The sequence below is a fragment of the Kryptolebias marmoratus genome, linkage group LG15 (genome assembly GCF_001649575.2).
Source record: "Kryptolebias marmoratus isolate JLee-2015 linkage group LG15, ASM164957v2, whole genome shotgun sequence".
NCBI classification, from domain to species: Eukaryota; Metazoa; Chordata; class Actinopteri; order Cyprinodontiformes; family Rivulidae; genus Kryptolebias; species Kryptolebias marmoratus.
This window is the reverse complement of record NC_051444.1, coordinates 25019233-25033437: the sequence shown is the minus strand read 5'-3', so window position 1 is coordinate 25033437 and position 14205 is coordinate 25019233. Positions and strand designations below refer to the sequence as shown.

The following is a 14205-nucleotide window of genomic DNA, read 5'->3' as shown; positions in this document are numbered from 1 at the left end:
ATTTCATTTTATTAATTTCACTTAGATAAGTCAACATGTGTGCGGTAAAAATGTGCATTTATTGTAAATATATAATCACCTGGTGTCTTATTTAAACAAAACCCCTTACAATTCAGACATAAAAAGCAATATCAGAGTTTAAGTTTTAGTCAAGCTTAATCAAATTAGTAAAAACAACAACAACAAAAAAAAACCCATTAAGCTTAATTTACCTAATTCCACTTTTCCTGGAGCTTGTTAGTTTTGTATATCTGCGCTTCGATGTTTACACCATTTTTAGCCGTGACAGACTTGAAAGCAATTTTATTTAAAAAAAAAAAAAAATTACAAGCAAATAAAGTGTCTCATTTTAACCGTTGAGTTGACGCAAATGTCCCACCTCCGGTCATGAAGGTCTAACGTCGATGCTTTGAAATGGCTACACAGACAGCAGATAAATTTACATACCGTCACTTTGACTTTTAACATTATTTTTTTTTTAATACAACAGAAGACCAGGAAAAAATACTCTCCCAACAATGAGAAAAATTTACACTCAAACTGCTCGATCATCCATTACGGAGCATTTCAAATTTCACTGCACGGAAAACAAAAGTCTGAATATAAACATCTGGATCTCTGTAGTTATCAAGTTTAGGAAAAAAAACTTACATTCTTATTGTTGAAGCTGGTGTCCTCTCATCTTCTGCTCTCTACTGGATTTTGGTACATTTTTAAAGAAGCCTTTAGTAATCTGACGAGATAAAGCTGACCTCGAGTTAAAAAAAAAGTCTAACAAAACCTTTAGATCGAGTTATTTTCCTAACTAAATATTTATTTTTTTTATAATTCAGTACATTGTCAAAAGAAAAATCACAACCGAATTCTCTAATCTGTTCAAACTCAAGTGTACTTTGCACACTTTTAGTGCTTAAAAAAAAAGAAATCACAAATCAGAAAACATGATGGAAAGCACTGCTTAGCGATGAAATCAGCAGAAGTAGATTGCACGTGTTGAATAAGGACATCGGATTCTTCTATTCCTTATTTACGAGGGAAAGAAAGTCAAATTGATTTGAAAAGAGGCTCACAGTCTACGTTTTTAGTTCAAAACCGTTTTTTTTTTTTGGAGGTACCACGGTGACGTCGGTGACAGCCAATCACAGAACTTCACCGTGCTGTGCATTGGTACAAAAATCAGTTGTGCATTCTGTTTGGAAAGGTTTGTGCACGCTGTACATTTTCAGATGAAAAATAAATAGAAATTTACACGAATGTCAGTGGGCATGTATTAATGACCAAACAGGTCCATTTTGCACTTTAAGGAAAGATAAAGAATAAAGAAGTTCCCACCTTCCAAAGATTTACTTCACATTACTTTACCTGAGCTACACCCCTCTTCAGACTTAACCTCAAGAATAATCTAACGGGAATACAAACTGTCTGTTGCCATATCAGATTTATTTGTTATTTTGTCACTGCTATAATAACGAAACACTAAGTTTACGGCAGGAACGCTGTCTGCCTACGCCCAATAAGGAACAAATTTCAATCACATCTACAGAAATCACTTTTCCAACAGGATGTGACTTATTCTGGTTTTAGAATATGACCAGCCAAGATCTGCTGAGTGCTTTCTGGTTTTAGTATTAGTAAAAGGAATAAGGAACCACACTGAAAACTGGCATAACTCATAACTAATATCAAATCAAAAGATAACTGGCTGAGAAGTCAAATGCTGGAACTTAACCACAATCATGTGAGCGTCTACGCTTAAAGAAAAGGTTAAGAGAAAGCTCTGTGTTCACGTTTCATCTAATGAACACAAAACCGTTTAACAGTCTGTTCGAGAGCAAAGGAGCAACGGCGCTCTCCTCTCTTAGATGGGCGGGGGGGGGAACGAAATCTCAAGGCAATAACCAAGCCCTGACCAGATCAGATCGGTGATCCTGCGAGACGCCGTGACTGTCTCAGGGTCCATTAAAAGCCACGGAGTGCGACATCGGGGACCGCGGTCACTCATTGACATCCCAGATTTCAGACAGCAGCGGCGGAAGCTTCTTGTCCTGGAGACGAAGGGCAAAAACCTGCTCCGAGTGGACACTACTCAACGTGCGGAGGCTCACCAGCTTCATCAGCATGCGGGGAAACATCAAATGATCCTGGGGAAACCATAGAAACACAATCTGAAAACCACAGGGATGACTCGGACCTGGACTGACGTAAACATCTTTAACATAATTAGGGATGAAACGGTTACAACAATTACATTGTCCAAGGATTAGTGCTATGGTTTCAAAATCCAATTAACAGAATTTGATTAGCGCACGTTGAAAAAAAAAAAAACTTGGGATAAGCTTTAGACTACAGCTGCAAAGCGGTGTCCAAGATGAAGGCAGTACAAGTGCACGATAGATTTATTTTAAGCCTGCAAAGTTGTTTTAAGTGTTTGTATTTTTTTTATCATTTCTTAAAAGTGCAGACAGAAAAGCCTTGCTTTTCTGTCTGAAAAGCCTTGCTTTTCTGTCTGCACGGCATGCAGAAAGAAAGTCCATTAAACAATGAAATTCAGCCCAGGCGCTAATTTTAAACACATGTAAATTAAGTTACAAGTTTTTTTTCTTAAGTGTGCTTTATCTAATTTGTTACTAGCTTTAAAATAAATAAATATTCATGATGATTGCATTGTGATTAACTACTGGAGTCATTTTGATACAAGATGGCTACCATAGCTGACTTAGAAAACACTAAAATGATCATAAGTCAGTATTTTTAATTGATATTTAGCTATAATCTGCTGCGGTGGCAGCTGTCACTTATTGTGGCCTCATTTTTTTTTTTTCGTTCCATCAGCAAACAATTCTTTTTACATTCTGAAAAAGTTGGGATGATGTGTAAAATGTAAATAAAAACCGAATGCAATGATTTGCAAATCACATAAACCCTTTTTTATTCAGAATGGAACATAGTAAACATATCAAACATTTAGACTAGAAAATTGAACCTTTTTAGGAGAAAAAATTTTTTTTTGTTTGTTTGTTTCTTATCCGTGCCACCTACTTTTACAGCCTTTTGTTGCCCCTGTCCCATCCTTCTTTTTTTAGTTGTGTTGCTGCCATTGCATTCAAAATGACATTTTTGTCTCCTAAAAATTGTACAATTTCTTAGTTTAAACCTTAATATGTTTACTATGTTCTATTGTAAATAAAATATGGGTTTATGAGATTTGCAAATCATTGCATTCTCTTTTAATTACATTTTACACAGCTTCCCAGCTTTTTGCGAATTGGGGTTGTAAAACACATGACTAGTGTTAAAAAACAAAAAAATACTGATGAACTTAAGGGCTAAGTCTTTAAGTTAACGAGCAAAGCTTTTATTATATTTGGGTTTAGGGTTTTGACTTCCTTTGGCGGTAGCGACAGAAAGGTTCCTCTCTTCTGGTTTCAACAAAGTAATGAAACCTCAACTCTGACCCAATGTGCCTGTTGTGATGATGACAACCAGGTTGCGCTGACATATTGCGGCTCATCGGACTAAAGGTTATTCAAAGCTCTGGGTACTTACATTTGGTCTCTTTATCATGATGTAAGAGCGCAGCGCATCCACGTAAGGTTGCTGCAGCCTCTCGACCAGATCGTGATCCTGCACATTTGGCCGATCTACACGAAGCAAAAAAAAAAAAAAAACCTTTAAGCTGAGAATGTGACTCTCTCACAGCTGATAGATTCAGTTTAAGATGTGATGCACGTTTTCTCTATTAAAAAAAACTCTTTTAGTCTTCAGAGACAGAAAGCCGAAGCATTAGTTTACTCTGATTCCTGTGTGCTGATGATAAACGCAGGGCTGGGAGGTTAATAAAGTCTGACCTGCAGAAAAGATGTTGATAGCAATGAGCAGGGCGTACTCGGCCTCGTCGAGGTGCAGGTCGTTCATTCCTTTTGAAAACTCAAAGATGGGGTTAATGAACTCGAACTGAAGGCCTGAGGGGATAAAAACAAGGGACAGAGATAAAGACAAACAGTAAAACATAAGATTGGATGAGGCTCTTTAAGGAAAGATATAAGATGCCAAACTTGCACCCAGGACATCATTAGCTCCTTTAGCTTAAAGCATGTCACTATGAAAAGATTACGACAGTCTTCTTAAATATAAACACGCAAATGTCCAATTTCCATATATGACATGTTTAAGGAGGAAGTTTTACGCAAAGACTTGACAAGATAAATGAGTAAGAGCACCTGCTTTGGCAAAATCCTCCTTGTTATAGCTAAAATCCTTCAGAAACGTAATGCTGTCAATGGCAGGGTTGTATCTCCGCGAGGTCTCGAGCAACATGATCTGTGGAAGACAAACGTCTGTGAGTGACGTCCTGAAACAACAGAGCATCAGTCTCTATCACAGCCTCATTTATTCCCAGAAATAGAATAGAATAGAATGATCTTTATTGACGCTGTATGGCTCCTATACAATGAGCGAGGTAGAGCCTTCTGCGATGTTTCTCATAAACAGCACCAAAAAACTAAGAAAAGAAGTATTGATCACTAAACAACAAGGCGCAAAGTAAATCCGAAGAACAGACAAACTTACAAATAAAAGAGAAAACACTTGAATTCACAGAAGTGAAGCTCAGGATTTACAGGAGTTCAGAGTTCTCACGGCCCAGCGACACAAACTTTGCTCATCTATAATTGGCCTGCAAAGGTTAAAACTCCAGCAGCAATTGTAATATAAAGAAAAACTTCAATGAACAAACAGGTTTCAACTTGTATGCTTCAAGTTAAACTAAGCCTGAAGTACACTGTGCAGAGATGTCGCTAACATCTCTTAATGTTCTCTTGAAGACATTCTGCCAATAAATGGCGTCAAAGGGGCTGATTTGAAGTCGATTTATTCATCTGAACAAACAAAACATCAAACCTCAATGGTGGACGTTTTCAGCAGAGCGATCTGGTCTTCTCGTGTCAGTTCTAGGAAACCGGGTAGCTGCTTGGCGAAGTCCACAATCTCCTGGACCGACATGATTGCGAGCTCAGTGAAGTGGGCGAAGCGCTGCTGGCGCACCTCTCGATTCTGAGGATCCTGACTCTGCGGCCACGGCTGGAAATGATTAGCAGCGGTCAGGTAAAAACTGAACGGCATCAACATTTGAGGACAAACTTTTTCTTTTTTTTGCTTTGCTTTACCGTCACTTTCGGTCGATCGAGGAAAGACCTCTTGTTGCACTGCTTCTGCATGGCCACCAGCTTCTCGATCATCTCCTGCTGCTGTGGGTCGAGCGCCGCCGTTTCCTGCAGGGGGGTGGGCGTGACCACTGCGGACGTGCGCGCCGTTTCCTCTTCCTGCTGCTTTTTCAGCTTTTTCAGTCGGATTTGCTCCTCGGAAAGCACACCTGAAGGGCACACAGGATGCATACGTCTCGTCTAAGGCTCAAACGGAGTCAAAGGTTCGCTCGTCATTCGAATTTTTCCAACACACTAAATTATCTCCGCCTTGGGCTCGTTTAGTACGCAGGAACTCACACTGCTCCAGCATGCCTGCCTCCCGACACTTGCGCAGGCGGCACTGCTGGCACTTGCGGCGCATGTACATGTCCATTTCACAGCGGCCATTGTTCTTGCAGGAGTACTGGGCGCTTTTAATGACGCTGCGCCGAAAGAAGCCCTTGCAGCCTTCGCAGCTCAACACGTTGTAGTGGAAACCCGAGGCCTTGTCGCCGCACACACTGCACACCTCGTTGCCCATCATCTTTGGGGCAGGCCCCTTTTTCCTCTTCACTGGCTGCCCATCTGCACAGTTCAAAAAACAAACAAAAGAGCGTCTTTAGTAAACTTGTTAATGTCTAATAATGGAGATAAGACAGCTAAACGTTATTCAGTGCAGTCTGGCTTTTTACCATAACTTTTATTTTTAAAAAAAAGTCATAAGATGCAGAAAAATGTAATAATTCTAAAATAAGTTAATTTGTGAAGCACTTATTTCACAAAAAGAACTGTTTCATCACTATCATATGAAAAAAAAATGAAAGGAACTTTTAGAAAATGCCTGGAAGGTTTGTTTATAAATGACGTATTAAAATGTTGACGATTCAACTGAACAGAAACAGTTTTTGCTGTGTATTTGTTGACCTTTATCAATATTCATGAAAATTGGGATATTTTCTTACCTAATTACTGACATTTTATTACACCTTTTAGGTGGAGACACGCAGTTATATCAGAATACATTCAGAAAACTAAAGGAAATACGTTTAATGACTGCTTCCTCAGAGTTACATCAAAATTCATCCACTGATTCAAGAGATATTTTGGTGCACACACACACACACAGAAATATTATCATCTGCCTTCCCCTATAGGCAGCTAGACAAAAAAAAGGAATTTGTAAAAACAATAAATAAATACAATTTGTAAAAAACTAAAACTGACTACAAAGAACCCTAGAAAGCTCAGCCCTGCAGCATGAAGTCCAAATTATACCGAATGTCCTCATCGCTCATACACATAATCCTAAGATTTTTACACAGATGTATCAACAATCAATTGGCTTTAAGTTTCAGTTTCTGCTCATGCTTGCGCTCCAGAGTGGGGGGATTTTGTGCTGAAGATGAACTCACACAGCTGGAAACCTGAAAGGAAGGAGTCCTGCGGAGCATCCCCAGACACACTGCAGAAAGTATGGTGGGGAAATCAGATTTGTTGAAGCACGTTAAGAATGGGAAATGATGCTCCCTGGTTATGTTTCTTATTACCACAACTATCTAAATGCATTCACGCTATTAACAAGTGTGTGTGGGAAAAAAAACAAAAACAGTCAGCAGCAGAGAAAAATTCTAATGCAGCAGCTCTTAAGACAAACACGCCATATAAATGTTCCATACAATACTGAGGCTATGGTCACACTGCAGGTCTCAATGCTCAATTCGGATTTTTTCACGTGGTTGTTCACATTATAGTTACACATTATATCATAGTTTAAATGCGACCGCCATCAGACTCCAGCGTGAGCGGTCTACGGCCCTGAGGCGACGCGCGCGCGCAGAAAACAACGCAATGTCACACGCAGCACGCCGCGTTTACAGAAGTAAACATGGATGCTAAGCGTGCTAGCATGTGTGTATCAGTCCTGAAGTCGTAGTGCAATCAGAGCCAACTACATTTTTATCTGCCATGCTTGGCTCGTCCAGTGTTTACATTTGATCTTGCCGCCTACCGTCGACTCCAGTGCAGAGTTGCACTTCTTAAACGGGAGTTGACGTCCTGAAAGTAGAAACAAACTCAAGTATCGATCCCATCACGCTAGTATCAATAAAAAACCATGTTAAATAAATCAAAACAAAAAAAATGTAAAAAGAGGAAGCAAATGGACTTTATTCTGTCGTTAAAGATGTGTGGAGTTCCAAGCTTTAAACCGCATGATGTTTGTAAGATCCACTCTATTTTGCATTTCACATACATTGCATAATTCACTTTTACTTTACAATACTAACAAGTAACTATTAACTTGTTTTGTAAACAAATTTGCCATGTTGTTTCTGTTTGAATAATTTGCTGCAGCTTTTGAGCCAGGCTTAAACAACATAACAAAAAGTCGTTGAATAAAAAAAATGAATTAAAAAAAAAAAAAAAAGAAGAGAAATTTTCTCAACAATCAGCCTCGATCTCCTACAGACAAAACCACAGCAGTCGCCGTGACACAGTTTTCGGACAAAGTCCCTCCCTTTTCCGAGCTTGACCCAGACACGACTGCTGAGCGTTTCCAGTTGCGAGAGAGCGCGTCACGCAGAGAAACTCCTGCTGTGCGGTGGACGTGTGGATGTAAAACAGGACACAAAACAGCTACAGATGGGTCGGAACGAGCGGAGATCGTGTTGCTAAATCGTAAAGTAAGAGATACGTCTGAGATTGTGAATCACGCACACAAAAAAAAACAAAAAAAAAACCTACACAAAACAAAAGAAAAACAGGCCAGTCTTGTCAGCTAAAGTTGTCACTCCATTTGTTTTATGGAGACAGCCATTACTGATCTGGGCTCAGACAGTCGGGCCTTCATGTCTGCTTCTCTCTCTCAAAAAAAAAAAAAAAAAAAAAAGACTGTAGGGACTTGAATGATCCCAATTAATCTCAAAACAAATACCTGGTTGTCATTTTAGACCGGTTCAGTTTCTATACTGTAGGTAATTCATATTAGAGCTTGTTGCTCACCTATGCTGCTGGATGCGTCAGCCGCTGATGGATCCAGCTTAATGTCGCCTGGCTCCACGGGCAGAGGGCTGCCCATCTCCGTCAGCGGAGGCTCGTTCTGCAGGGGGACAGGGAAGTCATCCGGCTGGGAGAGGTCGGTCAGTGACAGCAGGCTATCGGGCTTCATTGCGGCGCTTCCACTGCTCTCCTGAACCGTGCAGTCCAGCTGCAGCTCAGAGGCCCCGTTGAACACCTTACTCTCATCTGAGCGAGGAGAAACAAACGAATTCAAAACACGGACTCATTGCTGAACGCTGCTCCTTGTTATTTGTTGTAACAGGTGTCCGGAATAAACATCTGGCAAATATTTACAATAGGATCCTAAAAAAAAATAGATACCAACTTAGGAAATACTAAATTTCTAAATTAAAACAGTTTTTTTTAATGTTCTTGTTGTTGTTAGAGTCTTGTATTTCAAACCCATCTCATCAGACATGGAAAAATTTCAGAACAAAGATTTAGGATACAACCATGCATAAAGCAGAAAAGATTTAGGATACAACCATGCATAAAGCAGAACAGAAGAGAACATTTACTGTTGAAACATAAAGCAGAAGCATCGTGCAAAGTTTATTCTGCGCTGTAGCAATAAGAGAAATGTAAAAAAAATATAATATCCTGTCTAGTCAGATCTTTCACTTTGATTCAAAAGATATTTAAAAAAATATATAAATATATACTTTTCTTCTCACCATGACCAACATCTGGGATATCAGTCACAGACAACGTGGACATCTTCTGCACAGCAGCTTGTCATTACGAAATCAACGTGCACCTGTTGAATAAAAATAGTAATATCAGTTACCATGGCGGTGTTATATTGTATACTGTATATTACAAAAAAAAGAGAGGGGGAAGAAAAACACCACAGGAAAGATCTAGCTAAACCAGATGTCCTTTAGATAACACAAATGGATCTTCATGGTTTTGTAAACGAGTGCAGGTACAAACGTACGCCGTCGGTTACCCACTCGACGAGATTTACAAGATTTTCAACAAAAAGATGAAGAGACAATACACGCAGACAATGAGACTCCCCTTTATCTGCCATGACACTTCAAAAAATAAATAAATAAAAGAAAGTAGCATTCCTTGACGGAGTTTTAAACAAGGAGCTGGTGTGATCTGTCAGCACTTGGGAGTATTTTAACTCAATATCCGTAAAAATGACCAAGTTATAGCCGTTTGTGTTTTTTGGCTCAGGTCGATTAGCGGCGGTGGCCATCTTGAATCGTGACGACTCCAAATCTTAATCAGTCGGAGACGCTCGCTTGCCCTTCGTGACGACAGGTGATAACAATCGAACTGCGCGCCGTGATAAGCACGTTCACGGCATCAGCGCCGGGGTTTTATTAGGGTCTCGCGCGGCGTTATTGAGTTCTTCGAAAGATCCGAGGCGTGTTCAGAACGAACGCACACACACCGCCGACACAAATGTGTGTAAAACAAACCAAACGGCTGTAAAAGCAGAAATGAAAGTCTGTCATGTGCCACAGGGGGATCCATTTCAGGAAACTGATTCAGCAGACACACAAGCACAATTCTTGGCTATTCTTAACCAGGCTGCAGGGGGAAAAAAAAACCACTCTGAAGACAAGCTGTTTGAAAATGATAAAAAAGGTATTTTGCTTTGCTTTACTATACATAGAACAAACAACTTTTTTATATATACAATATTTGACATATTCATAACGCTTAATAGCTACCTGTTTATTAGGTCCACTTACCTAAAACTAACTGATATATAAATGACTTAAATACTGGATAATTTAAGGATACTTTTTCCATAAAGACACAATAAAACAATCTATACATTGTGTGATTTAAGTGGTTTTTTTAAACTACTGACAAGCTGAGAACTTGTTGATGTGAAATTTCTCTCATCTTCTGGCACATGGCATCCATCCTGTCCAAACCTAGTAACAATAATATTGTGAAATGCCTACTTTTCTGCTTGTTTTGGGTTCCCTTTTGGTTCATCGCTAAGCAGAGAGTGAATTTTATCAGAAACCACATGACAGCGACGGCCGACCAAAAGTTGAATCAGACAGCCGCAGACACCGAACCGGACTTTCTGCCCAGTTCCCGATTTAGACATTCATGGCAATCACTTTTTTTTAAAAAAAGGAACAGATCCATCCCACCTGCGTGGTTACAAAACACGCAAGTGATGTGAAAACAGTCGTGGCATTAAAATAAGGTAAGACCGAGAGCCACTGCGCTGACAGACGATGCACACATTCCCAATTAAAGCAGACACATAAAAAGAGCCAAAAAATAATCAATTACACAACTTACTTTGTAGGAAATTTGATGAAAACCCCATTTAAAAAAACAACAATTCGGTGAAACAACAACCACTGTATATGGATGGTGTAACTTTCTGCCAAGCCCCCACGGATGAGCAACGTAGTTACTGTGTCAAACAGTCAAAGACAAAAACAATAAGGAAACTAACACTTTTGATATGACGAGGAAGATTTTAACTTTTTAAAACTGGGAGCTGTTTTTACGGGTTGTTGACTAAAACTGCGCTGAAATAAAGAAAAGCAAAAATGCTTTTTATGGCTTTTTTTTTTATGCATTCACCTAGCAGCACTGACAGACCTTATGACTTTCTGTGCCCCCCCCCCCACACACCTCTGATAAAAAGCACAGCTAAGCCTAAATGTACTTGCAACAGAGACGATGTGGCAGGCATGGTGTCGGACTGACCTTACCTCTGGGGTTGATGTCCTAGTTATTGCCGGCCCATCTCGCCCGTGCAACGCAACATCCTCGGTCTGTCTGTATCCCTGCGTTGACGGGGAGGGGGTGAACTTGCTTTGCCTTGGGGAGCCTTACAGGATGCCGAAACCCCCCCCCACCCCCACCCCCNNCCTGTGACTTGTTGTGCTGAGGTTTTAATGACTCGATATCTTGAAGACGGTGAGTAGGAAAGAAGTCACTTTCTGCAGCGCCCTATGGGAGACGGGAGGGAAAACAGAGAGGGAGGAGACAGGGTGAAAGAGGGAACGCCACAGGTTACTATAGGTCATTTGCTGTTCTTCAACCCCTGACAATTTCAGTCAGGCAAGCTCACGCCTCCAAAGTACCAAAGCGTTCAACAATCTCCCCTTCAGTTTTGACAAAAAAAAAAAGAAAAGAAACAAACTGATCCACTGCTAATGATCAGTGTGCATGCTTATCTTATTAGAAAAGAGCGTAAAAAAACAAAAAACAAAATCAACACACATAACTGGAGCTATCAGCAGACATTGATATTCAGGTTATATGAGCTACAAACCAATTTGTAAAAGGAGCTAAACATATCTCCAAGTTCACTCCACCAGGAGATAAAACCTGCAGACAACAGGTGCACTAACTAGAGATGTGTTTTATTGACTGAATTTGCTTTCTTTGGTCGTAAAGCGTCGCTCCCCGGCATGACTCTCTGCCGTTATCCCCACCCTGATCTGGCTGGTAAAGTCCAATGTTCCCTGCATCTTATCGGTCAGTCACCTTTGTTCGTGTGCCTGTTTTCATAGGCCGCTGGAAATGAAAGTACCAACGAAATCAGTACAGTAAAATGAACAGCTTTTTTTTCCCCCCAACCTCGCAAAATCATCTAATTCGTACTGAAACCTTTTAAATGTTTTGTGGAGACAAAATATTCATAAAAGGCAGATTTTCATTTCAAGCAGTGGTAGCTCAAGAGTTTGTGTTTGACATAAAAGACAAGAATCTGATCGGACATGTCAGCTGGACGAAGATCAGTCAGCGTGGTAAAAATAATGACACGATTCGATAACCGGCTTCAGTTTGTTCAATAGCTGCCAGGAAATCTACTATAATTTAAAAACCTGTACATTTAGGTCACAATATCTTAAAACGCAAACTCTGAGCGTGATATCTTGATTGCGCATGACGTTATTTTGAAGATTTGACCAAACAGCACAACTATAAGATGATGTTAGTCTAAATCTTTGACATGAAACTAGTGGGCGATGCACATTTTTATTTTAGTTTTGGACAACTGATTTTTTTTTTAATTACAAACTATTTAAGTAGTAAAATTCGGAATTGCGAAACTGAACGTCAGCAACAATGAGGGTGGGTCCCGGTGACAGAAATAAATGCCCCCCGGTGCAAAAAATAAAAACCTGAGTGAACAGATACGGTCAGCAGGACCGAGTGGGAAACCCAACTTCTCCAAGGTTCTCAGAGCAAAAAAACGGATCCAACTCTCACTGGTAAAGCAAAAATCAGTTTCCACGTTCAGCAGCAACTTGGTGGGAAACGAAGACGTCGGTGATTTCAGGAATCACGAGCTGCGAATTGAATCGACGTTCCCATGATGAACAACAAAAAAAAAAAAAGTGCTTCACGCGCTGCTTGCAGATTCACCCCAATGTACTTTTTTTAAAGCTTATACAGATCTGTCCTCGGGTTAACGCGTCCTGGATTGGGTGGAGAACTACGTCAGGTCACCAGACTGATGGAAAGGCAAAAAAAAGTACTGTAACCCAACTTGCACTGACAGCAGGAGCATCAGACATCACCTCTGTTTAAAGGAAGACAAGAATTAAACTAAATTAGCAAAACCTTCCTGGTTAAATGTTTGTAAATAAAAAAAGTGGACAAACTTGATCTGAAATACAAAAGTCCTTAAGTCAAATATGACACATTCTTGTTTTCCAGAGCAGGTTTGAGCCCCTTGGAGCTTAATAATGCCACCTAAGGCAGGTGATGCAACCTATAAAGTGTTTTGTTGTGAGCTACGAGTGTTTCAGTGTGGAGTTTCACCTTTCCTTACTGTATGAAGTGTTAGTTCAGGGACGATCTTAGTGCCCTTTTTTCGAGCAGTACTCCTTGAAGGACTTTCCATAGATTTTCGACAACTTTTACACATGAAAACTGGAAGCATCATCGTAAAACATTCACTTCACACAATTTAAAAAACAGTAAACTGCTGATTTTTTGGTGCGTCACCTCCCTGTTGAACAAATAAAGTCCTCAAATTATCATCAGATGTGTTTTTAAAATAGGGTGTAGTGTCAATTCCTGCACTTTGTTTATAACTATTAAACTCATTCTTTCCACAATCGGTGAATCGTCTCTTGTGCAGCGACAGAAGCCTGAACCATGACTCATCCTCTGCCATGCTTACGAGGTAAGAATCCCCACCCTTGTTTCTGCTTTGTTGCAACTGTTGCAACGCACGTTACTTTTCTCTGCCCAAACGTCTTACCAACCAGAGGGCAACAATATTTTTTTGCCCATGTCTCTGTATGTGGATTCGTTTGTCTGTGGTGTTAGCAAAATATTTCACACAACACTGCTCAAGTTTCAATAAAACTTTCATCAGTTGTACACCTCCAACTAATAAACTTTTGGAGTCTACCTAATTCAAGATGGCCGCCACAGCTAACTGATCTCAGAAAACACAAAAATGGCTATAGGTCACTCGGGTTTACAGATATTGAGCTGAAATTTGCTGTGGGAGTAGCTGAGACTGGTCCCTGACGCATGCTCCGAGCTCTTCACATTTCACAACATTCCTGTTGAAAACGTAATGTTATGCATATAACTACTGTTCCCTGAAGGAGAGGAACGAGGTACAACATATGTACTATGGGATATCACGCTCCCGCGTGTCCGTGTGCCTGCCCATAGTACATATGTTGTACCGAGTAAATCGACTGAAAGGGAACTTTGGCATCTACTGTTGGCGTCGGCCACGTCTGTCGGCTAGAATTCAGTCAAATTTACAAATACTGAGCTGATGCTGAGACTTAACCTAAATATGTACTCCGAGTGCCAACAGAAGTTACAAGTTACAGTTTTCTCGTCATGTCATGGTTTTAGTTTAAACTTTAAAATGCAGCAGGTGATGTTTACATTACTTCAAGAAATGTCAGGCCTTTCATTTCATTAATAGTAATTATTTGAAATGTTCTAAGCAGAAACCTAATAAAAATTGCTTAAACGCGAGGAAAAAAGC

At 40.1% G+C, this 14205-nt stretch overlaps 1 protein-coding gene across 4 annotated transcripts; it reads right to left on the bottom strand.

Moving 5' to 3' along the window:
- Window positions 1-286: 286 nt before the first annotated feature.
- Window positions 287-11093, bottom strand: nr1h3 (nuclear receptor subfamily 1, group H, member 3). Of its 4 annotated transcripts, none has more exons than XM_017414274.3 (10): window positions 10943-11093; window positions 8903-8997; window positions 8184-8426; window positions 5502-5768; window positions 5166-5371; window positions 4900-5079; window positions 4221-4320; window positions 3849-3962; window positions 3547-3641; window positions 287-2141 (listed from the first exon to the last, which is right to left on the bottom strand). In XM_017414274.3, the coding sequence occupies exons 2-10, from the start codon at window positions 8955-8957 to the stop codon at window positions 1995-1997; spliced, it is 1407 nt and encodes a 468-aa protein (XP_017269763.1). In that variant the 5' UTR covers window positions 8958-8997; window positions 10943-11093; the 3' UTR covers window positions 287-1994. The 4 variants fall into 4 exon arrangements, with proteins under 4 accessions (XP_017269763.1, XP_017269765.1, XP_017269764.1 ...); XM_017414276.3 differs by having other exon boundaries at window positions 8915-8997; XM_017414275.3 differs by having other exon boundaries at window positions 10938-11092.
- Window positions 11094-14205: the final 3112 nt, after the last annotated feature.